Source organism: Spea bombifrons, chromosome 2, assembly GCF_027358695.1.
Source record: "Spea bombifrons isolate aSpeBom1 chromosome 2, aSpeBom1.2.pri, whole genome shotgun sequence".
Classification (NCBI taxonomy): Eukaryota; Metazoa; Chordata; class Amphibia; order Anura; family Pelobatidae; genus Spea; species Spea bombifrons.
This window is the reverse complement of record NC_071088.1, coordinates 141,370,179-141,394,622: the sequence shown is the minus strand read 5'-3', so window position 1 is coordinate 141,394,622 and position 24,444 is coordinate 141,370,179. Positions and strand designations below refer to the sequence as shown.

Genomic DNA, 24,444 nt, shown 5'->3' with positions numbered 1-24,444 from the left:
GGAGAAGGAAGGTGGTGAGAAGGACGGTCTTACTCTTCCTAAAACTTACTGAATGAAATAATCTTCCTAACATCAGACATTAATTCAAAATGGGACTGAAATCATAAGAAAGAAAGAATATGCCTCACGTTCTCGCCAAACCACAACCAACTTCAACCCTCCAAATACCCCAACCGGTGATTTTCCCTTTTTTGAAGGACTGGAGATGTGGAAATAGTCTGATAATCCAGAAAAGGGAATTCAGGAACGTTTGATACGCACATAAGAGGTAAAGATCAGAGCAGAGGACAGATGCAGATCATGAGATGAGAGGAGAGACCAGGGAAGAGGGTATTGGGAGATAAGTGAGGAGGAGAAACGCTATGAATAGCATTGTAGGTGAGAGTCGGGATGTTAAATTGAATCCTACAGCATACAGGCAGCCGGTGAAGAGACAGATGGTGGGGAGAGGGGTCTCCCAAGTCTGGCAGGAGCATTCATGGTGGATTTTAAGGTAGAAAGATAGGTAGAAGGGAGACCAGCTAAGACTGAGTTGCAGTAGTCAAGACGGGAGAATGCGGGCCATGAACAAAAGCCTTAGTTGCATCTTTTGTCGGGAAGGGGTGACTATGGACAATGTTTGTTAAGATCTAGGTGGCACTATTAGGAGATAAACTAAGCGTGAGACGCCAAGACTTGTGGTTAAGGAGTTCTGGCCATGGTAATGGCATTGGCACGATTGGCATTGAGACTGTCGAAGGAACATTAGTGCTGGAGAACAGATAAGAAGTTCAGCTTAGAAGAGATGGGGTTTTAGGAACTGTGCAGACATCCAGGAAGAGGAAATTAGTGACACAAGGAGGGAAGGGGAGAGATCAGGGAGAAGAGGGAGCACGACTGGTACAAAAACAAAACACGAAGTGTAAAAAAGTCTATCCGACCAGGCCGGGGGTCTCAATCAATAAAATCCAGAAAGACCCTCAGGGGGCGATGATTTACATACATAAATACCTGGTGAGCCTTACGGGTTTATCCCCACAAATATAACTTTACACACCCTTTGAGAAATGTCTTTGGATTTAAGTGCTGCCATTTATAACCCCGACAAAGAAATCCTATATATATTCCCGTTTCTGACAACCTTCCGGGCCTGGAATTATTACAAATCACCCTCACAAATGGTGAGTAAGGTAACGAGTTCTTCTTGGCGGTGGGATGGGAACTCGTGGCATCCAGAATGGAATTACGGCCGGTGGCTCTGCGGTATAAAACCTATCCAGGTCCCTAGGTTTTTGAGTAAATGAAGGAAGTAGTGCAACCAACGCACGCTATGTAATATTTTAGGTAGGTATTTAAGGGGTTAAGGCAATGTTCTGGTGGTTGATGTGTTACGCGCAGGGGTTGAAACGTAGTCATTCCTGCTGTGGGATAGAAGGAAGCGATGGAACGCATTGTCCGGTAAGAGGGTCGAAGCGTTGGGGGCTCAGGGAATAGACTATTACACTGCGGGTGCATGATTTCTTTCGATATATTTATTTATTTACATAGAGTTATAGGTTTTGTGTGTTTGTATATACAGTATGTATAGTGCTAGTCAGTGTGTGTGTATTTATATATAACACAACAGCACACATACACACATACACAACACAACATTACTTCTCTACTCAGCGGCATAACAAAACATGCTAGAGCTCCTTGCAAGACATACAGTTGGGATCCCCAAGCTTCTCCTGCGCACGCACACACTCTCTACAATACTTACACACACTAACACACACAGTACAATACTTACACACACTAACACACACACACTCTCTACAATACTAAAACACACTAACACTCACTATATGGACAAAAAGTATTGGGACACGTGACCATGACACCAACAGGGTGTAAATACATTAATATGAAGTCATGGCCCCCTTTGCAGATATCACAGCTTCCACTCTTCCGGGGAGGATTTGTGGGGGTTTCTGCGGGATTTTTGCCCGTTCATCCAGTAGAGCGTTTGTGAGGTCAGGCGATGATGGCGGTTGAGACACCCGGCTCACAATCTCCGGGTCAGTGGAACAGGAATTAAATCGGGGGACTGTACTGATTAAAGAGATGTTTTAGGGGACACTGGTTGGACCTGGATTAAATATGGAGTTCAGAGAGCGCTAGAAAGTTCTGCAGCCGGATAAAAGGAGTAACCCTAACCCTGAGGAATCCCTCCTGGCCCCATCGTTATTTAACGACTCGCAGCGAGCATCGGAAGCCAAATATCGATGTTTGCAAATGACACAAAAGCAGGCAATTCCAGTCTGAATTAGGCCTTACTTCCCCGCTAAGAGATCTGATTGGGGGGCCGTGAGATCGAGCAGATGAGATTTAACGCCGACAAACCCAAAGTTCTGCGATAAACGAGTAAATTAGACGTTAAACGGGGTTATGCCTGCACCGGAATGAAGAGAAAGCGGCATCCTGGAAACATGCGGTTTAATAAGTGAAATTGCTTGCAGATTATCTGTGCTAATAATATTAGTAACGTTGTACCGCTCTACTGCCTATGCGCCAGTCCTTGCAGTGATTCACCCAGTATACATTTTTATTGGCGTGTTTGCGTGTTTATCCGTCCTCACGCTTCCTCCTCGGCGTAGAGCCCGGCCTGTGGGCACGCGGACGCTTCCTGCGATGGATCAGGTAAGTGCTGTTTGTCTTCCCTATTGACTCTCCCTAGGAGGAAGCTCATTAAGGATCATTCAAGGTCACTTAAAAATGCAGTTTACTTACCAGGTCTATAGATATTTTACTGACAATAAGCAGTTATTTCGTATTAAAGCATTAAGGCCGTGAACCTGGCGACCCATCGCAGATTTAGTAAATGTGGCGGCGACCAGAAAACCTGAAATAACACAACAATGTCCTCACGTGGATAAAGGAGACACAATCCGTGTCCTTCGGTGCTGTGGTCAGGGGCCTGCAATGACCGGATACTCCATACTCAAACACCTAACACGGCACGGCTTCACCTTGTTCTTGAAGCTAAACAGACGCGTGCATTTAAACGTACATGCGGTGTTCAGACATTTACCAGAGCCACGGTAAAACAGTACCCGAATATCACCCATATAATGAGAAGAGGTGGGGAGAGGGCTGAGAAACCGCCGTCCGGAGAGGGGGTAGAGACATGGATGGGATGGCCATGCAATAGCTGCTTGAATAAAGGTATTTGCTGTATTGGGGGGGGGTTTACTTTTAACTGCCGAGAGAAAAGATCCATCGTAACACCAACGGGGCCACACTTCCATCTAGTCATAAGACATGGCTACGAGACGCTTCTAGTTTGCACGAGGGCCTCAATGATTGAGCCTGACCCGAGACCCCCGGGGGGGCTGCCGTTAGGGAGGTGCCGCCCCAGGTAGACCGTGCTACTGTCTCAGCCTAGTCCCCCACAAGTCAAACGGGTCACTTGGGGAGATGGCCCTGGCCACTGGCCCACTGAGGAGCCTGAAAGCGATGAGAAGACACAGGGGACGGGTTTCACAAGGTATTGGCGCAAACTTCCAAACTTATGCCTTAAAGCTTTTTAGAAATATAAGTAACAAGGAAATCAATTTTATTCTTATTCCACATCGCTCCCCCCTCACGCCGCCGCAGCTGCTTGGGATATCTCCCTGCTTTTTATATTAAACGGCTCCGCTAGTTAGTGTGGTTCTATCACGCTAACCCTTGCTTGTTAACCTTCAACGCCAGGCCTTGAGTAAGCAATGTGTTTCTCGCGTCAGCGATTACTCGCTAATGTTCTGTTGCTGGGTGGGCGATACTTCAATACCCAAGGGACCAATGGGAACCTTTGTTGATGCCAAATCCTCAAACCAAGGAAGGTTACATGACCACTGGTCACCATCACACCTCTCGAGATAGAACGGAAGCCGAAACGTGCTTTGTGACACCGGACGGTCGAGTGGACTACCTGGAAGGCATTTCTCCATTGCTTGGGAGTAAAAATAATTAAAACTAAAAATCAATTTGCTTTTATTATCACAAGTACTTGTATACTTACCCATGTAGCATTAACCCCTTCATGATAACGTCCATACATGTGCGTGCTCACAATGCTTTGTCATTAAGGGGTGAAGGTGAACTCTGAACCAAATACACCAACCTACGGTAACACAAGGACATCATACAGAAAAACCACGTCTCTCTTCCAGCCCCTCCGCGCACGCAGGTAAGCGGACGCGTCTTTAGTGTTACAATATCACGGGTGGGCCTTTCAACCATAATCAGGAACAACGTGACACGATCTGCAGAATATATCTAGAAATCGTTTGGTCCCCGTTCTACATTTTTATTGTACGCTGTAAAGTCTCGTCTGGCTGCCTATTGATTTATACAGACCCAGTCCTCGGCAGATTAGCGCCAATCATTTAAGTGCATTTAACGGACATGCTCCAGTTTCTGTAGACTTTTTACATTGATGCAGGTCCTGACAGCCTGAGAATCAGAGTCCCTTCTTAATCTCATAAACATTCTTCACTGCATAAATGTCTCTATGAGCCCCAACAAGAGACAATCGGGGTCTCAGGAGAGTCTGCTCAAGTCATGGGAGGGTGAAGAGACTTCCTTTCCGTGTTCCTCAAAGACATGGGAAAGGATGATTAAAAAATGTTTGGAATCTACCGGCCAAGTAGGTTGCGCATGTCCACCCCGGTTGGGTTAACTCATTTCCACAGGCACCAGGTACAAACCAGCAAACCCTGAGCAGGCGAGACATCTACACACAGGGTCCTTCGTTGGAGTGCGACCTCTGATGAGTGACCAGCTGGTAGCTCCAGCAGAAACTTCGTCCGCACTCGATGCAGGTGTAGGGTTTCTCGCCGGTATGGACCCTCTGGTGTCTAACGAGCTGATAACTCCAGCTAAAGTTTTTCCCACACTCCATGCACGAGTACGGCTTTTCGCCCGTGTGCGTCCTCTGATGTTTATTGTAATCTGAGTTGCGACTGAAGTTTTTGCCGCACAGTAGACACTGGAAGGGCTTTTCGTTGCTGTGAGTGACGCGGTGGCGGTCGCAGCCCACTTTATCGATGAAACTTTTGCCACATTCGGGGCAGGAGTAAGGCTTTTCCCCAGTGTGTATCCTCTGGTGGGTGACCAGCACTGACCGCTGGCTGAAGCTCTTGCCGCACGCACTGCAGGTGTAGGGCTTCTCTCCGGTATGAATGCGCTGATGCATGACAAGCTTGGAGCTCTCGCTGAAGCCTTTCCCGCAGACATTGCAGGTGTAAGGTCTCTCCCCGGTGTGCGTTCTCTTGTGCGTGATAAGGTGTGAGCGCACACTAAAGCTCTTGCCGCAGTCAGCACATGTGTACGGACGCTCCCCGGTGTGGGTCCTCTGGTGTATGACCAGTTTGGAGCTCTCGCTGAAGCTCTTGCCGCACTCAACGCACGTGTAAGGCCTTTCTCCAGTGTGAGTCCTTTGGTGTCGAGCAAGCTGCGAGCTCTCACTGAAGCGCTTACCGCAGTCCGGACACGCAAACGGCTTCTCGCCCGTGTGTATCTTGTGATGTCGAATGAGCAACGAGCAGGAAGTGAAACTTTTGCCGCACTCTATGCAGGGAAAGGGTCTCTCCCCTGTGTGGTTCCGATGGTGCTGAATGAGCAGGGATTTCTGGCTGAACCTTTTCCCACATAAAGTGCACAAGAATGGCTTCTCTTTACTTCCTTTCTGAGAGTTGGCAGAGTTGGCGCAGTACCTTTCCACTCCCACTCGGACATATTGCTCCTCGGCTTCCGTGGTCTCCGGTGATACAGAAAGACTATGCTCTGAATAGCCAGTAGCGTATTTCCCGGGTGGACTTCCAGATTGTCCATCCGAGGAGCCGGCTCCTTCTTCACTCTCTTTATGTTCAGAGAGCGTTGCGGGATAAAGCGAGTCAAATACTTTCTTACTCCTATGTGCAAAGTGCGAAGACATTTCAGGAGGTAAAAGGGAGACCGTTCTAACGCCAATCGACGGTTTCTCCGGAGAGCTCTGTGGTGGATTTTTGTGTGTTTTGGTGGGCTTCCGTCTACGTCGGACTCGTTCTCCACCTGAATGTTGCTGGGGAATAGCCATCTTTTGGGAGTCAGTTGGAAGTGGCGTAATTTCACTTGCAGCCCCTAAGAGGGGGGGGAACAAGCAGAGAAATTACACATTTTTAGAACACATAATTCAATAAAACATACAAAGTAATACAAGAAAAAAAAAATCACAGTTGAGATCAAGTCTGCACACCCTTAGCCCCTTTAGCATGAACGACAGTAGCAGTGTTTTGGAAGAGTTGTCTAGGAGGCCCCAAATTCTTCGTCACGGCAAAACGCCTCCGTGTCACGCAACGTCTTTGGTCATCTTGCAAAAATAAATCCGGTTTGATGGTGTAAATTGAATTGGTCGGGTTCAAAGACATGGCGTATTTGGGACGTCTTTGAACCCGACCGATTCAATTTACACCATCAAACCAGATTTTTTTTTGGAAATTAGACAACCCAGAGTATATCAAATGCCAGCCTTTGTCAAAGTTTGTGGTAGTAATTTTTTGGTGTTTTTTTCATACATATCGTACTTTTACAGCCCTTGGCATGTGTCACTGTCAAACAACATCATCTCCTGAGTACAGTGACACCATCCATGCATGGGTCTGTCTGGGGGTGCAGAATTTTGTTTTACATTTTCCCATCTAGACACCCCAGGGTATTTCATATTTTAGTGGTTCTGGGGACTGGCTGGTGGCTGCTCTTCTGTTCCACATATCACGCCACCTTCTAGACAGGCATGACTGCTGGTTGGAAACACAAAGGTTCAACCTAGGCCGTGACTCAATAAACAGGTATATTCACCTTAAATGGGGCCACCCTGAGGGCCAATTCATTCTTAAATCTGGGTGGGGGGTGCCACCGAAACCTCGACTCTGTGTTTCTTTATTAATCACGGTGAGGAGCAGACAGCATACTGACCCCAGCGAGCACTTTGCATCACGTAAGCCTTTAACATACAGAACGGGGCAGGGATGAACCACAGGGTTTAGACGCCTGTAAATATTCAGGAGAGGGGCCATGACTTGCCCTACATTATAACCCACAAAATGTAATACAAAGATAATTTGTGTGTTGGTTTGGTGGGACTGAAGCTTTAATAACTTCCTTAACGCTGCTAAACATTAATCAGTCCCTATGGCAACGTTACTGTCACAGAGAGTTGCGGCCACTGCCGTGGGACATGTCTGTGAAGTGGGAGAGAGCTTGTTTCCCCCTCTTGTAACTAGGATTCTCAGTAAGCCGCATGCGCAGTAACTCAGTTACATCTTGGCTTTTTATGCCAAGTATATTCATCTAAGCACTAAGAGACGCGCATTGTGGCCCCCATATGCCGCCCATAAAGCTGTGCTCAGAACTCCAATGCAATTCACATGCATGCGCCGTTGACCCGCAGGGGCCCCTTTATTGGGTGTTGAAAGTAAACGTGCAGTAGACCCAAAGTGTCACTCATGCATGCGCAGTGGACCAGTAGTGTGGTGCATGCATACAGTCATTTCCTTCTTTAAACAAAAGGCTCCATAAGGCACAGGTGCTCTCAGGAGCCGGCCAACTGCCAGACTACGGTCACAGCGCCCCCGCTGTCTGAGGCATGCAATGGAATCTGTCAGAAACCAACCTGCGCATGATGACGGAGGGGAGCTGGGCTCTGGATCCTCCATTTCCTGCTTTGTGACTTCTGCAAAGAAAACACAAGCAAAATCAGAGACTGATCCCAGAAAATAGTGTGCCGTTCCTGCCAGGGCACCATCCACGCACACACCAGCCTCGATCCCTCCACACACACACACCAGCCTCGATCCATCCACACACACACACCAGCCGTGATCCATCCACACGCACACGCCAGCCTCCATCCATCCACGCACACACACCAGCCTCGATCCATCCACGCACACACACTAGCCTCGATCCATCCACACACACACACACCAGCCTCGATCCATCCACACACACACACCAGCCGTGATCCATCCACACGCACACGCCAGCCTCCATCCATCCACGCACACACACCAGCCTCGATCCATCCACGCACACACACCAGCCGTGATCCATCCACACGCACACGCCAGCCTCCATCCATCCACGCACACACGCCAGCCTCCATCCATCCACGCGCACACGCCAGCCTCCATCCATCCACGCGCACACGCCAGCCTCCATCCATCCACGCGCACACGCCAGCCTCCATCCATCCACGCGCACACGCCAGCCTCCATCCATCCACGCGCACACGCCAGCCTCCATCCATCCACGCGCACACGCCAGCCTCCATCCATCCACGCGCACACGCCAGCCTCCATCCATCCACGCGCACACGCCAGCCTCCATCCATCCACGCGCACACGCCAGCCTCCATCCATCCACGCGCACACACGCCAGCCTCCATCCATCCACGCGCACACGCCAGCCTCCATCCATCCACGCGCACACACGCCAGTCTCCATCCATCCACGCACACACACGCCAGTCTCCATCCATCCACGCGCACACGCCAGCCTCCATCCATCCACGCACACACACGCCAGTCTCCATCCATCCACGCGCACACGCCAGCCTCCATCCATCCACGCACACACACGCCAGCCTCCATCCATCCACGCACACACACGCCAGTCTCCATCCATTGTTAAAAAAGGTTTGGAAATCATAAAACGCTGCTTGTACTCATTGCCCTATAACTTATACAGAACCCGTTATACAGTCCGTCCCTCCGTCATACGGTGACAGCGTTATACAGAACCCGTTATACAGTCCGTCCCTCCGTCATACGGTGACAGCGTTATACAGAACCCGTTATACAGTCCGTCCCTCCGTCATACGGTGACAGCGTTATACAGAACCCGTTATACAGTCCGTCCCTCCGTCATACGGTGACAGCGTTATACAGAACCCGTTATACAGTCCGTCCCTCCGTCATACGGTGACAGCGTTATACAGAACCCGTTATACAGTCCGTCCCTCCGTCATACAGTGACAGCGTTATACAGAACCCGTTATACAGTCCGTCCCTCCATCATATGGTGACAGCGTTATACAGAGAGCGTTATACAGTCCGTCCATCTGTCATACGGTGACAGCGTTATACAGAGAGCGTTATACAGTCCGTCCCACCGTTACACCGCGTTATACAGAGAGCGTTATACAGTCCGTCCCTCCGTCGTACGGTGACAGCGTTATACAGAGAGCGTTATACAGTCCGTCCCACCGTTACACCGCGTTATACAGAGAGCGTTATACAGTCCGTCCCTCCGTTACACAGCGTTATACAGAGAGCCTTATACAGTCCGTCCCTCCATCATACGGTGACAGCGTTATACAGAGAGCGTTATACAGTCCGTCCCTCTGTCATATGGTGACAGCGTTATACAGAGAGCGTTATGCAGTCCGTCCCTCCGTCATTCGGTGACAGCGTTATACAGAGAGCGTTATACAGTCCGTCCCTCCATCATATGGTGACAGCGTTATACAGAGAGCGTTATACAGTCCGTCCCTCCGTTACACAGCGTTATACAGAGAGCGTTATACAGTCCGTCCATCTGTCATACGGTGACAGCGTTATACAGAGAGCGTTATACAGTCCGCCCCTCCGTCATACGGTGACAGCGTTATACAGAGAGCGTTATACAGTCCGTCCATCTGTCATACCGTGACGGCGTTATACAGAGATCGTTATACAGTCAGTCCCCCCGTCATACGGTGACAGCGTTATACAGAGAGCGTTATATAGTCTGTCCATCTGTCATACGGTGACAGCGTTATACAGAGAGTGTTATACAGTCCGTCCCTCCGTCATACGGTGACAGCGTTATACAGAGAGCGTCATACAGTCAGTCCCTCCGTCGTACGGTGACAGCGTTATACAGAGAGCGTTATACAGTCCGTCCCACCGCGTTATACAGAGAGCGTTATACAGAGAGCGTTATACAGTCCGTCCCTCCGTTACACAGCGTTATACAGAGAGCCTTATACAGTCCGTCCCTCCGTCATACGGTGACAGCGTTATACAGAGAGCCTTATACAGTCCGTCCCTCCGTCATACGGTGACAGCGTTATACAGAGAGCGTCATACAGTCCGTCCCTCCGTCATACGGTGACAGCGTTATACAGAGAGCGTTATACAGTCCGTCCCACTGTCACACAGCGTTATACAGAGAGCGTTATACAGTCCGTCCCTCCGTCATACAGTGACAGCGTTATACAGAGAGCGTTATACAGTCCGTCCCTCCGTCGTACGGTGACAGCGTTATACAGAGCTCATCATACAGTCCGTCCCTCCGTCGTACGGTGACAGCGTTATAAAGAGAGCGTTATACAGTCCGTCCCTCCGTTACACAGCGTTATACAGAGCTCATTATACAGAGCTCGTTATACAGTCCGTCCCTCCGTCATACATTCAGTCCCGTCTCGCGTTATATAGTATTGCAGTCATCCAAACCTCCCTCTCCCGGTACACGGCGGCAGCTCGGGTTATACGCAGCCCGGTACACGGAGGCAGCTCGGGTTATACGGAGCCCGATCCCCGCTGTAACGACATTATATTTTACGTCATATTCCCCGTTCTCTCTACACACTCACCCGGTCACGTGGGCGGTCGCGTCACATCCGGGATTGCCCCTACTTTATTTTTTAAGACTTTATTAACACAGCACATAGTGACAGTGATGGCATCAGCAGGGGCCATGGGACACAGAAGGAGAGATATTAGGGGACCAAAGGGGCCACAAAACAGAGGGAGAGATGCCGGGGGGCAGAAGGAGAGATATTAGGGGACCAAAGGGGCCACAAAACAGAGGGAGAGATGCCGGGGGGCAGAAGGAGAGATATTAGGGGACCAAAGGGGCCACAAAACAGAGGGAGAGATGCCGTGGGCCCAGAGGTTAGAGAAGGGAGTTGCACTCAGAACAAGGAGAAAATGACCATTAACGGAGTTATTAAAAAATAAAAGTACTTTATTTACAACCAAACAAGGAGATTTACATTAAATAAAGGGATCACATGCGGCAGAAGAGCGGAAATGGCCTAGGAGACCCCGACGTCTCGACTACGAAGTCAGATGGCCCTTTAAAACGATTTGTCTGCCACATGTGCTTGCTTTAACACAATAACAAAAGGAGACGAGTGCCCCGCTCCCGGGAGCTTACAATCTAGTGGGTGGTTGAGGAGAAGTGAAGCAGTAGGAGAGGAGGCTGGGATGGGGATGAGTTGGTCGGTCCGGATGATCTGTAGAGGTTGTTAGTCGTTTAGGATGATGGCTGAGAGTGTTGGGTACAAAGGTTGTGCGCTTCTCGAAAAAGGCGGATTTTCCGAGAGCTTTTGAAAGTTGTGCACGAGGGAGAAAGTCTGACGAACCGGGACGGGACGGGTGCAGCGCGGGTGAAATCCCAAATACAGGCAGTAAAGATAGAGGAGGAGAGACATGGGAGTGCAGTTATTTGGGGGGGGGAGAGGGTGTTTGGATAGGAGAGACATAGGGGGTGCAGGGTGGTTAAGGGTCTTGTAGGTTTAATTTGGGTTAAATGTGATTCTGGCGGGTACGGGAAGCCAGTGGAGCGATGGGCACAGCGGAGCAGCAGATGAGGAACGGTGAGGGAAAAAATATTAATCTTAGCTGCGGTATTGAGCGGATTGGAGCGGTGAAGACGAGTAAGTAGGGCGTTGTAAAAGTCCAAACAAGATATCACAAGGGAGTGGAATAATATTTTCGTTTCTTGTGTGAGGAATGGGCGGATTCGGAAGATGTTTTTTCAGGTGAAGACGGCAGGAGTTGGTGAGGGATTGATTGTGAGGCATGAAGGAAAGAGGAGACAGCGCGGCAGCAAGCTTGGTCAGTTGGTTGGATGGTGGAGTTGTCAACAGTAATAGATATATCAGGAGTTGTGGATGGAGGGATGGTGGGGTCACCATAGTCTCATACTTGGAGATCTTGAGCTTTAAGTAATGGGACTCCATCCATGATTCAATCCCAGAAAGACAGTGGGTGAGGCGAGTTAGAAAAGAGGGTGAGAGGTGGTAGAGGAGATATAGATTAGGGTAACGTTGGTGTATAGGTGGTACTGGAAGCCAATGTAATATATGAGATGTCCAAGGGAAGAGATGGAGAAGAGTAGAGACCCGAGACACCCTTGCTCTAAGGTAACAGGAAAGACCTATAACACGCTAATGCTGCCCGGGGCAGATGGGTCACTCTCTGCTGTAGGGTAACATCGATTCTCCGTCCACGATATACAAAGTAGACTCTGATCCCTCTTTACTGCAAATAGTTGTCCCCGTTCATTTGAATGAAAAGAAACACCCCCTATGATTAAAATGGTGGAGTCAGAGGCGGGCTATTTGTCTAACTGGTTGGGACATTTAGGAGAAGAATAATTGGTTTTATTTACATAGTTTAATTTATAAAGCAGTTTTGCTGTTTCTATACCCTCATACCCAGCCCACATTCTGAGCTTCCAGAAGAGAGGGGCATTGGGGGGAAAGGGGCATTGGTCAGGGTTCCACCCTGCCACCCTGGACTATGCAATAGTTAAACATTGTTGTGTAGTGGCCACCCTTCCCTCTCAGGAGCACCCGTTTCTAATTACCGTATTTGCTTGATTATAAGACGACCCCCCAAAATCTGAATATTAACTTAGGAAAAAAAGAAAAAGCCTGAATATAAGACGACCCTAAAGGAAAAAAGTTTTACCAGTAAATGTTAATTCATGTAAACTATTTTTTTTAATAAAAGCTATGATTGAGAAAAATATTTTTTTTTTGTTTTTATTTCTTTTATATTTTCTATTGTATTTTCCAACCTGTCCCCCAGTTACGCACATCTGCCCCCAGGCTTGCCACACCAATATGGCACTGTGCCCCATGATATGCCTTTTAACCCTCTATATGCCACTGTGCCCCATGGTATGCCTTTTGACCCCCTATGTGCCACTCTGCCTCCAGAAATGCCTTATACCCCTATATCCCATTCTGGCATTTAGGGGGTTAAAATGCATATTATGGGGCAGAGTGGCATATAGGGAGGTATAAGGCATTCCAGGAGGCAGAGTGGCATTAAGGGAGTTAAAAGGCATTATATAGAGCACTCTGCCTCCAGAAATGCCTTATACCCCTATATGCCACTCTGGCATTTAGGGGGTTAAAAGGCATATTATGGGGCAGAGTGGCATATAGGGAGGTATAAGGCATTTCAGGAGGCAGAGTGCACTATTAAATGCCCCCTTAACGCCACTCTGCCTCCTGAAATGCCTTATACCTCCCTATATGCCACTCTGCCCCATAATATGCCTTTTAACCCCCTAAGTGCCAGAGTGGCATATAGGGGTGTAAGGCATTCCAGAAATGCCCTACACACACACACACACACACTTACTTACTTACCGGTGCTTCCAATTTCCTGCTGTATTGCCGGGGCAGCGGGTTGACGTCTCATTCCGCGGCAGCCGGAAGGAGGTGGAGTTGGCAGCGGGGGTTTGTATGCGTCCGTCGCAAATACCTTCCCCGGCTGTCAGAGATCAGGAACTCTGGAACTCTGATCTCTGACAGTCGGGGAAGGTATTTGCGACGGACGCATACAAACCCCCGCTGCCAACTTCACCTCCGGATGCACCGGTAAGTGTGTGTGGGGGGGCGACGACAGGAGGATCCAGGTCCCCTGCAGCGGTGCGGGGGATCTGGATCTTAGTCTCCTAATCAGACCTCTATTTGAGGTCTGATTAGAAGACGACCCCGATTATAAGACGAGGGGTATTTTTCAGAGCATTTGCTCTGAAAAAAACCTCGTCTTATAATCGAGCAAATACGGTATTTGGGACAGCTGAGCCACGTTACCTGAGTTTAGCCCCTTTATATACCCTCTCTGCCCTTCAGCCTGGGCCTTTGCAGTGTATTCTGCTTTGCTGTTTCTCTGCTTCCTCGTCTTCTGCTGTTCCCAGCGATTCCCTGTTGGATTTTACCTGTTTTGACTCGGGTTGTCCTGACCTTGCTCTCGGCTTCAGATTTGGCTTGCGTTCCTGTGGTCTCCTGCTATCTCCTCAGCTTACCTGACTACGTGTGCCCTGCCTGAGGGCTGCCTGCCGTGTGCCCTGACAGCATTAGGGAAGGAAATAGGGCAACAAGGAAAGGGATGAGCAGGATTGGAGGCAAAGAGGGACTGGTCAGATTAAACAAGGTCACTTTGCAGGTGTACACTTCAGGGGTATTTGGAACTAGATTTCTGAAGCTGTGTGAGGATTCTGGGGCCCCTGAATAGATTTAGCCCTCGTGGCCACGGTGGAGTAAAATCATGCCTGAGAACCTTCCTTGTTTTGCCATGGCGCTAAATCTCCAGGTCAGGGTAGAGGCATTAAGGCACGCCCACTGTGTGCCCACTTCTCCTCGTGCATTGGAGCCGGCGCAGTGCTTGACGCAGACACGTTTCCCACGCTACTGAGGGCTAAAGGGCTTCCCGCTGCAGTGTGTGGCGTTTGATTCCCTTCTGTGAGTTTATACAGCCCCCACAGTGCAAGGGGCAGCAATGCGTGGACATTACATGTGCCTTGGAACTAAATGTAGTGGCCGTGTGTGTGGCGCGTGTCACCTTCGTTTCACTGTAGATCTATGAATGGATACATCTCCATCCTATGAAAAAGACACTTTTTATTCCCCTCATTCCATAGTAATGCCAAAGAATGCGTAGGGTGCGTCACCAGGGCTGGGTACGATGTCAGACACTTTGCCTCAATTTAATACCCCCCACCAGACGTCCCTCTACCGTGTGAGGGCAGCCACGTGATTGCTGACATCACAGCCTGTGTATTCCTGCTATATGTAGCCCCAGAGTTCCTGACCCGAGCCCACGTACAGACCGCATCCACTGCACCAAAAAGAGCCACGTCCCTCTCTTCAGGAGCTGTCCGGTTACCCAACCTGTCTTGGTGTTCGTGGAATCTGTACCTTCTTCTCACCGCCTGCTTGAACTGATTCAGCCTGCATCTTCCATGATTTGCTATTTTACTGCCGCATGCGCTTCACCATCTGTCTTTTTGACTTTTAAAATCGCTGAAATGCCTCTTTCCTAGGCATCAAACTGGAGGGGTCTTTGCCCCAGCTAAACAAGCAGTGTTTTTTTAGACGCTCATTTAGTTGACTGGGACAGATGGCGGGACGTCCCATGCTCAGCCATTGATGCCCAGTTCACACAAAACGGGGATTGAAGCTGCCTGTTGTTTATCCAGAACAACGGCACATCGGGCTGCTAACGTGGCTGACAGGCCACAGTGTTTCACATAGTAAAACTCTGAAGAGCAGACGTGGGGCCGGTTCCTGGGCGCCTCCTCGGTGTCCCGCTGCGGGAGGGGAAGCCACTCGCTCCATGTCGGCACGCACGTGCACACTGTGGCCCACACTACTCAGTGTGCCCGAGCCAGTGGGTTGGAAAGCATGGTGTGCACACTCCTCCCGACATGCAGGTCAGGTGGGGACCAGGAGGGCACAGGTACCGATCACACTGCTGGGGCTGTGGAGACTCCTCCTTTGTTACCCCAGCGACAGGGGCATTCCTGCTCACCTGGAGCTATAAAGCCCCAGAGTACCTGCAGCTCAATGCCAGGTTATTCTGCAGCCCAACTTCCAGAGACCTAGCACTTGCTTCTGCTTTCCTGTTACTACACTCCTGTTCCCAGTTTTGGACGCCTGGCTTATTGACCCTCGGCTTATTGTCTGCACCTCTGCTGCCTGCCCCAGACCAACTGTCTGACTACAGATTTTCTCGCTCCCTTTGGACTTGATGCTCTTGGACATTTATTTGTTTTGTTTGTTGCTCCTTGCTATTGGGTTCCAGACCAACCTATCGGGGTCAGGCTGTTTAAAGAAACCATGGGTCTTCCTTTAACTATCTAGTTCCGTGTAAGTTATTATGTTATAGGTTGGTTATTTTTTTTCTAAGTTTCAGACTGTATTTTGGCATTTAACAAAGTTTTTATTCCATAGCTGGACGGCCAGCACACATGGTCCATTAGTTTGAAATCTGCGGCAGAAATAGAATTTCTGATGGTCTCGCCTGTAAGTAATAATAATAATAATAAGTCTGCCGAATCCATCTAATGTTGGATCAGTAATGGGCGCCGAGGTGTTCCGCGGTCCGCTGCAGGATCTCCTTTTCATTAGCGTACAGCGGGATTTTACGGTCCAAGAGCTGCCACCGAAGTGAGATCTCAGAGTTTGATTCCTGGAGGTTCTAATGGAGAGAAGATTCCAGACACACTGATATTAATTGTTTGACTGTCTTGTTTTTTTGTCCCCTGTCATGGTAACCCTTTAGGGCTGATGACTCATGGGGGTTTGTTTAAGTTTGGGAGGGGGGGCACTGGTTGATTGCTAGGGTGGGAATCCTTCCTTGCCTGCTCAGTCCCCTGTTATGTCTATGTCTTATGTGCTCATTGGGGGGACACAGGGTGACCGGGAAACCCCGTCTGGTCTGCCGGAACCAGACTCCCATGAACTAGCTGGCTATATGGGCTCTACAAGCCAGGAAAAGCTTGATGCGCCTTACCAGGAACTGTGGCGATGCTCGCTGACAATTAGATCAGTGTCGCTACAGGCGCCCTTTGCCCCACCACGTCGCTCTTTTGATGTTAAGTTAAGCTTGTGATGGGCAACACTCAGCGGTGGTTACATTAAGGGACCAGGGTCTACCCAGCTGTGGCTATGAAACTCTGGCTCGGCTACTGCACGGACTGTTCCCGGGGAAGTTTCTGATGCTGCTGCTCAGGGTCCAGATGTTGGATCATGTCGGTTTTTGGATCGTAACATGTTCGGACCCTGAGCTCTTATTATTATAAAGCCGCATCTACTATCCATACCTCTTGAAGTCTCTCCATGCTCTCTAGACTTTCCAGGTGGACATTCACAGCTTGCGTCTCAATCCAGGAATTATCTGTATTCCTTGGGTCATCCAGATAGCCACGAAATACCTGCAGGATCTCACATTAATTATAGGAGAATACAAAGCGGGCATTTACTGTATTTTTAAGGGACACTTTTTATGTGAGACACATTAACTAACTCTGTGCCATCTCCCCTATACCTGCTATGAATGTTGGTGACATGTATCACCTGCTTTATGCCTGACACAGACACGTATCAGAGCATCACCTTCCCTATGCCTGTCGGGGACACATGTCACAGCGTCACCTGCCCTGTGCCTGTCAGGGACACATATGTGACGGAACCCTCCATCACTGGGGGGCCCTGGAGATGCCTGACAGACAGCCTCCTCCCTATTGACTATGGGCCCTGGGTTTGTAGAGACTTCTGTGTCACCCCCAGCAGTATCATCTCATCACTGGCTGAGGGGATTATCTCCAGCAGACAGCCAGGATCTGCCACCAGGGAGTGACCACCATTGTTTTATTTTAATATCAGACCCCCCCACCCCATGGTGAACTACTATGTTGTATGTCAGTATCCCCCCACCCAGTTCCTCCACTACAGACATTTACCCCGGCCAAACCTCAGAACTGATTTGGGCCAGTAATAGATAGTGGAGGTTGGGACTAGAGAACTGCATTGGGAGGCGCGATCCGCCAAAAAATTTGCGGGTGGTCTTTCTGAGGTTGCGGGCGGTCAGGCGCTGTACCTGCGGGTCCCGGTAATCCCGCATGGCTGCCTTCTCGCAGCTCCCTTACGGTGTCTCCTCTCTTGCTCTGTCCAGGAACAAAACGGAGTCACGTGATCTGACGTCACTTCTCGTGACTCCGCCTTGTTCCTGGGCGGAGCAAGAGAAGAGACGCTGTGAGGGAGCAACTCGAGGGCAGCCTTGCGGGACTGCGCGGGAAATTCAGGTAAGGAGGGGGGCTTGATTGGCCACAAATGTGGCGGGAGTGGGTGGGATTGGCCACAAATGTGGCTGCTCTACCATGGCAGAAGAGTGTAGCCCTGGGGGTGGAGGTTGTGTTCCCCGCTGGCTTTTCCCAGCTCCCTGCAGAATCACCGGTCTCTAAAGCTACCCTTGGTATCCCCGTACTAACCACAGTACCCATCCCGGAGCGTCCTCTAGGTCCCTCCAGTGTCCCAGTAGAGGCCCCTCTTCCTACGTCTACGCGTTTCTCAGGTTCCCCGAGTGCCCCCGGCCCGATGAGCAGAGCTCTCTTTCCCCGCAACCGCCCTGGCCCGGCAGCTGCCTCAGACCCAGTCCCCAGGGTATAGCTATGGGTGTAACGGACTTACGTGTGGCTGCTACAGACGAAGCAGCTTCCCATACTACTACGGGAGAGGATCCGCGTGCTGCCGAGCTAACAAAGATGGCCAACCGGCGTCCTGTATCCTGCAGCGCCACATCAAAGATGGCAGACAAAGTAATCCACGGCCAACCGCACATGCGCGTGCCACACCAAAGATGGCCGACTGCTACGACCTGCGGCACACTGCGCATGTGCGGCCCACAAATTAAGGGGACATTATCCAATTTCTACTTTTACCTGCAATTAGTAGGAGGCGGGGTTTTTCTGTTTGGGGCTATTTAAGGACCCTTTAGCTGACTAGTCATTGCCTGTCAAAGAGATTATTTTCCTGTTTCTCTGGGCTCTATATGTGTCACGACCGAGGTACGGGTTCTGGATCTGCGCTGCAGAATCGGCGCCTCCTGGTGGACGCACTGTCACCAGGGCACAGGAGATACAGGCCGTTCACCACCGAGAGTAATGAGTAGGTGAAACTCAGGAACAGAAAAATAAAAAATAATAATATTATCCGAGGGGTCAGGCAATAGAGTAGTCGGGGTCACAAGCAAAGGTCAGGGCAGGCATCGAAACAACGGAGGTCGGGTTCAAGCAGGAGTCAATACCAGAGAGATAAATCAGGATTCAAAACGCTAGTGTAGGCAAAAAGGCACTAACACAGGCAAGGGTGTAGTGCCAAATGAGGGTTTAAATATCGCTCCAACTATACAGATCCTACCCTCCTAATTAGGGGGAGGAGGAAAAATAATATATGTCACTTATTGCATGCGCAAACGGCTCTCACGACGTAGAGGCGCGCGCCCCGTCACGATCCCTCGAACTCGCCGGGGACGCGCAGCACGGGCTGCGTCTCGGCGTCCCTGCCTGCGGCAACACGACGGGAGCGGTAACAATATGTGATTCAGTGTTTCTCCAGTTCTGTCTTGTCTCACGGTTAACCTGTCCTCTGCAATCCTTGGTCCTGGCTTCGCTTCACGGTTGTCCTGCTTGCTCCTGTTCTGACTTCAGCTTCTTCTCTCCGTTATCCAGACTTCCCCAATTCCTGACCTCGGCTAAGTTTTAGGACTCTGCACCTGTGTTCTCTCGCCTGCCCTGGTTCGTGCCTAGGTTCTGCACCGTGGATCCTCAGCTTACGTTCCTGACTGGTCCCTGCCCGTTACAATATGCCCCTGTCTGAGCTGGGACCGTCCTCCAATTCACAGAGGAGTGCTGACTATATTTTTAGGCAACCAGTGCCCCGGCCCAGCCTCTCTGGCCCTGAACTAAGCCCTGCACCTTTGAACTTTGTCCACTCCGACAGCCTGCAGCAGACCCGTATGGATCTGCCTGGTCGGCTGGGCCATTGGTCAAGGGGAAGAACCCTGTCACAGGGCCAGGTTAACTCGAGTTGTCTGGGTTGTCTGAGGGCAATTTAGGCAAAATATTTTGCTATGTGGAAATGTTTTGGAACTCTTTATTGAAGATTCATGTTAAATGTAGCCGGGTCATTGAGCACTTTTGTGTCCCATGTCTGATACCATGACCTGGTAAGATTCTATAATGTGTGTTAAGTTATAACCGGCCCCGGAGACTGAATGGAGCTGCAGCTCCGGACCTTCAAAGGGACAATCATGTAACCTGGCCAGCACAGCCCTGTCTGCCCAGACGGCCCCCACAGGGTTGGGGGGGAGAACACAGGCGGGGGAAATCCAGTGTATCCCTTAATCCCCTAACCCGATCCATTGCCTGTGTCCTCCCCGAGCTGATGGGATTTGGGGTTGGGTTCTGTGCGTATTGAGAACATCTGATAAAGGAATGTTAATAAAATCACGGCTCTGTATAAGTTCTATGTGTTTTTAAAGTTGTTCTTGTTTTACTACCCGGCTGGTGGTCTGACTGATCCGTGGATAGCAGGAGCTATCCTTATGATGGTGCTGACTGATGATTCCTCAGACCTCAAACAGGGGTACCCAGCCTTGGGTACGGTGACCCTGTAACAACGTATGACAGTGTTACCTGCCCTATGCCTGTCAGGGACACGTATCATAGAGTCAGCTCCCCATGCCTGTTAGGGACTCCTGTCACAGACTCATGTGTCTCATCGCTGTCTGTGGCTTACAGTGTAGGGAACAGTCTGATATATGTGATTGCAATATTTACTCCATAGTTTCTAACCTCAGTTCCTCCTCCGAGCAGTGCTAGAAATTCACTTAGATATTGAGTCTTCAAAATGGACCGTAGTTTAGGTGGAATCTTCTGTCCAGGATCCAGGGTGCCCTGCAATGCAAGATAATACATCATTGTGTAATGCTTCATGTTGCTGAGGTTTGTAGGAAACCTGGGAAAATTCCTAAAGGACAATGTGACACTAATGGCTCCTGCAGGTCACGAGTGGGGTGTTCAAGGCAATAATCAGGCTGAAGCAGCCAAGTGACACAGGAGACACAACGACCTGTGAATGCCCGGTGGTGGCCAGGATCCTCATAAAAAACAATGCTTGGAAGGGACATTTTCCATTACTTAAGTTCCTGACTCTTGGTGTGTCATCACTCAGTGTGTTAGTTTATTCTATTACATGACAGCTTTTGCATCCACACATGCATGTCCCACGATGGCATACACTTCCCCAGCTGTGCACACACACATTTATATTTCACAACTATATACAGGGTTGCGCAAGTCTTTCCACAAATCCAAACATTGACTTATTGGATCCTCACCCCAGGCAGAGCCCACAGCTCGTTATTTTTGTGTTTTACAACCAGAACATCCAGCATCTTCCGGGACATCTTCCTTGGAGAAAAGTCCATAAAGTTTAAACTCCAGCTGTGAGGAGGAAATATAGATAAGTAAGATTATTGCCGGTGTCATCCGCATACAGAGACTGTAGATGTCATAAGAGTTATTCTATGTATGACCATCCCCGTTCCTAAAAGCCCATCGAGCCTAAATTGGGATTATTATCAATTGGAACTTTTTCTATTCCACCAAGTCAACCAGACGGAATCTAATAATCACATCAACACACAGACGTGGTCATTTCCACAATGTCTTCTACAACCAGACTTACAATGATGTTCACTGTGTCATCTACACATGAGTAATCCATCAAAGGCCCATTGTGAGCCTCACAGTGTCCCACCGACCAAAGGTTGGACCTCAGAGTTTCATCGAAGCATATGTGATTGTAAATCACACACAGACCTTGTGCGTCATAAGAGTTACATTTGGGGTTCAGTGTTGAACCTGATGGACTTGTTTCCTTTTTTAACATTACCGTGTTACTATAGTAGACTCACCGGGTCAGCACCGGGTGCAGTGAATGGTTTGGGCCAAACCAACGAAGGCTTCCAACCCCTGTCAATCCGGTGCGACCCATTGGGTTCCTGAGGCAGAAACATCATGAGAGATTAAAACCACCATCTAGTGGCTTCTTAAATGGAAAAAAACAGGCATAAATTGTAGTCACAAAACTAGAACATCAAAATAATTTTTCCAATTAATTAGTAGACAGTGACTCAAAAAGGGACAACCAGATGCGGCCAATTGTTCTTTCCTGCAGTTTCTATCAATCTATGTAAAGGGCCCTTTGCAGCTTTTATGATGAGTAATAATATTTATCAAAACCTCTTATAGCTCATGCTTTTTATTTCGCTTGTTGAATGGAGATAAACCAAAGTAAGGGACGAATTAGGGATTTCAGTCGGTCTGGATTGGGGCACAGAAGAGAGAGAGGAGAGACATTTAAATAATAAAGGGATTTAACAAATGACAGGGAGCAAATCTTTTTCCAAGGAGCGGAAAATTTACAACAAGTGACTGGAATCCAACACTATAGGGTCAGAGGCTGCGATGGAATGGAAGGAAGTTTTTCCTTACTGAAAGGGTGGCAGATAAGTGGAACAGCCTCCCAGCAGAAGGAGTATATTAACAGGGACTAATCCAGTAAGGTAATTTAAACATCCATGGGATAGGATAAGAAGAGTCCAGCTCAAGATAAGAGTGAGTCTGTTAGTGGGGGTTGGAGGGGCTTTTGACTTTACCTGCCGCATGGGCCAGAAGGTGCCAGCTCAATGTCAACTTATTTTATTTCCATTTTATTTCCACAAGGGGGAGGGTCAAGTAATTAAGTCAGGCTCAAAATTATAGCCCTACTGTCGGAGGCACCAATGAAAACCTGCCCCCCCTCCCGATGCTAATAACCCCAGGCTCATCCCTGCTGAGTCACAAAAAATTTACCTAATTTAATGGAATGGTATCAGATCCAATGTGTTTCTGCCGATGGGGCGTTTAATACGTGCGGCCAGCAGGGCCTGAGGCCTTCACTGGTGATTAAGCTTAAAGAAAACATTTGGAACATCTACTGACGGAATTGAGTAATTTTATCCCCAGAAACCATTTAACCACCACTCATCGGAGGCAGATTTAAGTGTTGAGATGCCTCATGACAGAGGAGACACGGCGTGAGGTCCATGTGTGGAGGAAACACTCACAGAGGAAGCCCATCCTTTACGATGTATATTCCACACGAGCTGCGAAAATCGTATATACCGTCCAACGCGTTGTACTTGCGGTTCTTCTGAGAGATCCTAAACGAGAGGCCCAGAGACAGTTATTCATGAGAACTGCACCCAGGAGACATTTTATGTTGAAAGAGAGGAGGCGACACATAAAATGGATTTAAACAGACATTTGCTCCAAAACGTGATATTATAATCCACTGATTTATAACTATTTCAGGCAAAAGGCCTCGTCCCGAAGAACCCAATACGGCATTCGCAAACAGCCAGTGTGCACAACTCCGCAACAGGACCTCAGAAAGGCTAAGGACCCCCCATTGGAGTTTACTACATACAACCGCAATACAAAAACTCAACACACAACCAAAAAGGAAAATGGGTGAAAGGAAGCGTAAACTACAACTTTACTACGGGGAGAAGCGAACGTTCCTCATAAAAACTGCAAAAACACCAATTTCTGCTGAAAAAGGGCGGACATGAAACAGAACCTCCAACCAAAGAGGACCACAACATACAAACCAAGCAGAGAGTCCAAGGGACTGCCATTCTGCCCCACAAAACACATGGACAAAATAGGGCTCTGCAGGGACATGGAAGAATGTTCCACAACACCAAAAGAGAGCCCTCTTCACACTAACAGCACATCAATACAGGAATGTCCCCTCGATTCACAATCTCTGGATCCCACTGTGACTGTCTGTATCTTACTGTATAAATATATGAACAAATATATATAACTATATGAGCAATTTCTGCTTCAAATGTATGATATGCCTGAAGAAGAGACCTACATAGTCCCGAAAGCTTGCAGTCCATTATACGTCATCTTTATCAAACATTAGGCCCATGAAACAGCCCGGGCTCCCGAGAAATGAAGTCTAGACAAATAGGGTCCTTGACCCAGCTGCCGTGGCAGCCCATGCTTTTTCACGAGTTTCTTTGTGAATTTAGAAGATAGTCATACAGTAGAGCCATAAGCGTGATGAATATTCAGACAACAGGGTGTAGATTCACATCTGATGAGGCTGATGAGTAGAATATTCATGTTTCTCCGGATAAAAGCCTCTGCACTCCTCTCGCTCACTAAATGCCGATATGGCCATATACATTGTGTCGGTCGCACGCTCGGGTGAATAACTCATTACTTGAGAATGCCCTGAAAGCCGGTCCTGTTGGGTTGAGGTAAAATGGTGAATGTTTGGACACTTACTCATAGTTGGGGTCATAAGACCCCCGGTCATTTCTGACTGCAATGTATAAGGGAGGATCGTAGCCTGGGAACTCCACCTGTAGAGGACACAAGACCAGATTATTCACTATCTGTACCTATCCTGTCCACGGAAAACACTATCCATTGGTGTGACCGTCCAAACCCAACACGTTCATCATGGAGAAGAATATATGAGAAATGCTTACAGGTCTAATGCCGCTGCCATACGGCACAACCAGTTCCTTTTACACTAAAACACACCATTTTATTATTTACAGATTAAAAAAGATTCTAAGATTAGGAAATGTGTTTACTGTATAGAAAAGACGTGGCGATGAAAGCATTCTTGGGGCCGCCTGGTGCTAGCGCTTGCAGATATACAAATAACAAATTTCACTGAAAATAGAATGGAGAGCCACTTGGAAAACAGGAAGGTTTTTATTGTTTTTTTATTATTCTTTTTCCCTTTTTCCTGTCT

General features: G+C 48.8%; 2 protein-coding genes across 3 annotated transcripts in view; both read right to left on the bottom strand.

Annotated features, from left to right (window-relative positions):
* Window positions 1–4,594: 4,594 nt before the first annotated feature.
* LOC128474435 (zinc finger protein OZF-like) lies at window positions 4,595–10,642 on the bottom strand. Of its 2 annotated transcripts, none has more exons than XM_053456772.1 (3): window positions 10,624–10,642; window positions 7,661–7,720; window positions 4,595–6,129 (listed from the first exon to the last, which is right to left on the bottom strand). In XM_053456772.1, exons 2-3 carry the CDS (start codon window positions 7,701–7,703, stop codon window positions 4,742–4,744), a joined length of 1,431 nt encoding a protein of 476 aa, XP_053312747.1. In that variant the 5' UTR covers window positions 7,704–7,720; window positions 10,624–10,642; the 3' UTR covers window positions 4,595–4,741. The 2 variants fall into 2 exon arrangements, with proteins under 2 accessions (XP_053312747.1, XP_053312748.1); XM_053456773.1 differs by lacking the exon at window positions 10,624–10,642 and adding an exon at window positions 10,500–10,520.
* Window positions 10,643–15,976: 5,334 nt separating this feature from the next.
* Window positions 15,977–24,444, bottom strand: part of LOC128474432 (transient receptor potential cation channel subfamily M member 2-like) — a 37,056-nt gene continuing 28,588 nt past the window's right edge. Inside the window, exons 29-35 of the mRNA XM_053456769.1 lie at window positions 23,967–24,043; window positions 22,730–22,825; window positions 21,536–21,622; window positions 20,957–21,062; window positions 20,412–20,513; window positions 16,881–16,991; window positions 15,977–16,255 (exon numbers count right to left, since the gene is read on the bottom strand). Coding sequence (XP_053312744.1) covers window positions 16,130–16,255; window positions 16,881–16,991; window positions 20,412–20,513; window positions 20,957–21,062; window positions 21,536–21,622; window positions 22,730–22,825; window positions 23,967–24,043 — 705 coding nt within the window. The 3' untranslated portion in view covers window positions 15,977–16,129. The remainder of the gene's footprint in view (window positions 16,256–16,880; window positions 16,992–20,411; window positions 20,514–20,956; window positions 21,063–21,535; window positions 21,623–22,729; window positions 22,826–23,966; window positions 24,044–24,444) is intronic.

Excerpts from the sequence above, each read along its gene's own strand:
- LOC128474435 (XM_053456772.1), bottom strand. The coding sequence starts at position 7,703 with ATGGAGGATCCAGAGCCCAGCTCCCCTCCGTCATCATGCGCAG. Across the intron at positions 6,130-7,660 it reads CCCTCCGTCATCATGCGCAG|GGGCTGCAAGTGAAATTACG; the intron begins GTTGGTTTCTGA and ends CCCCCCTCTTAG.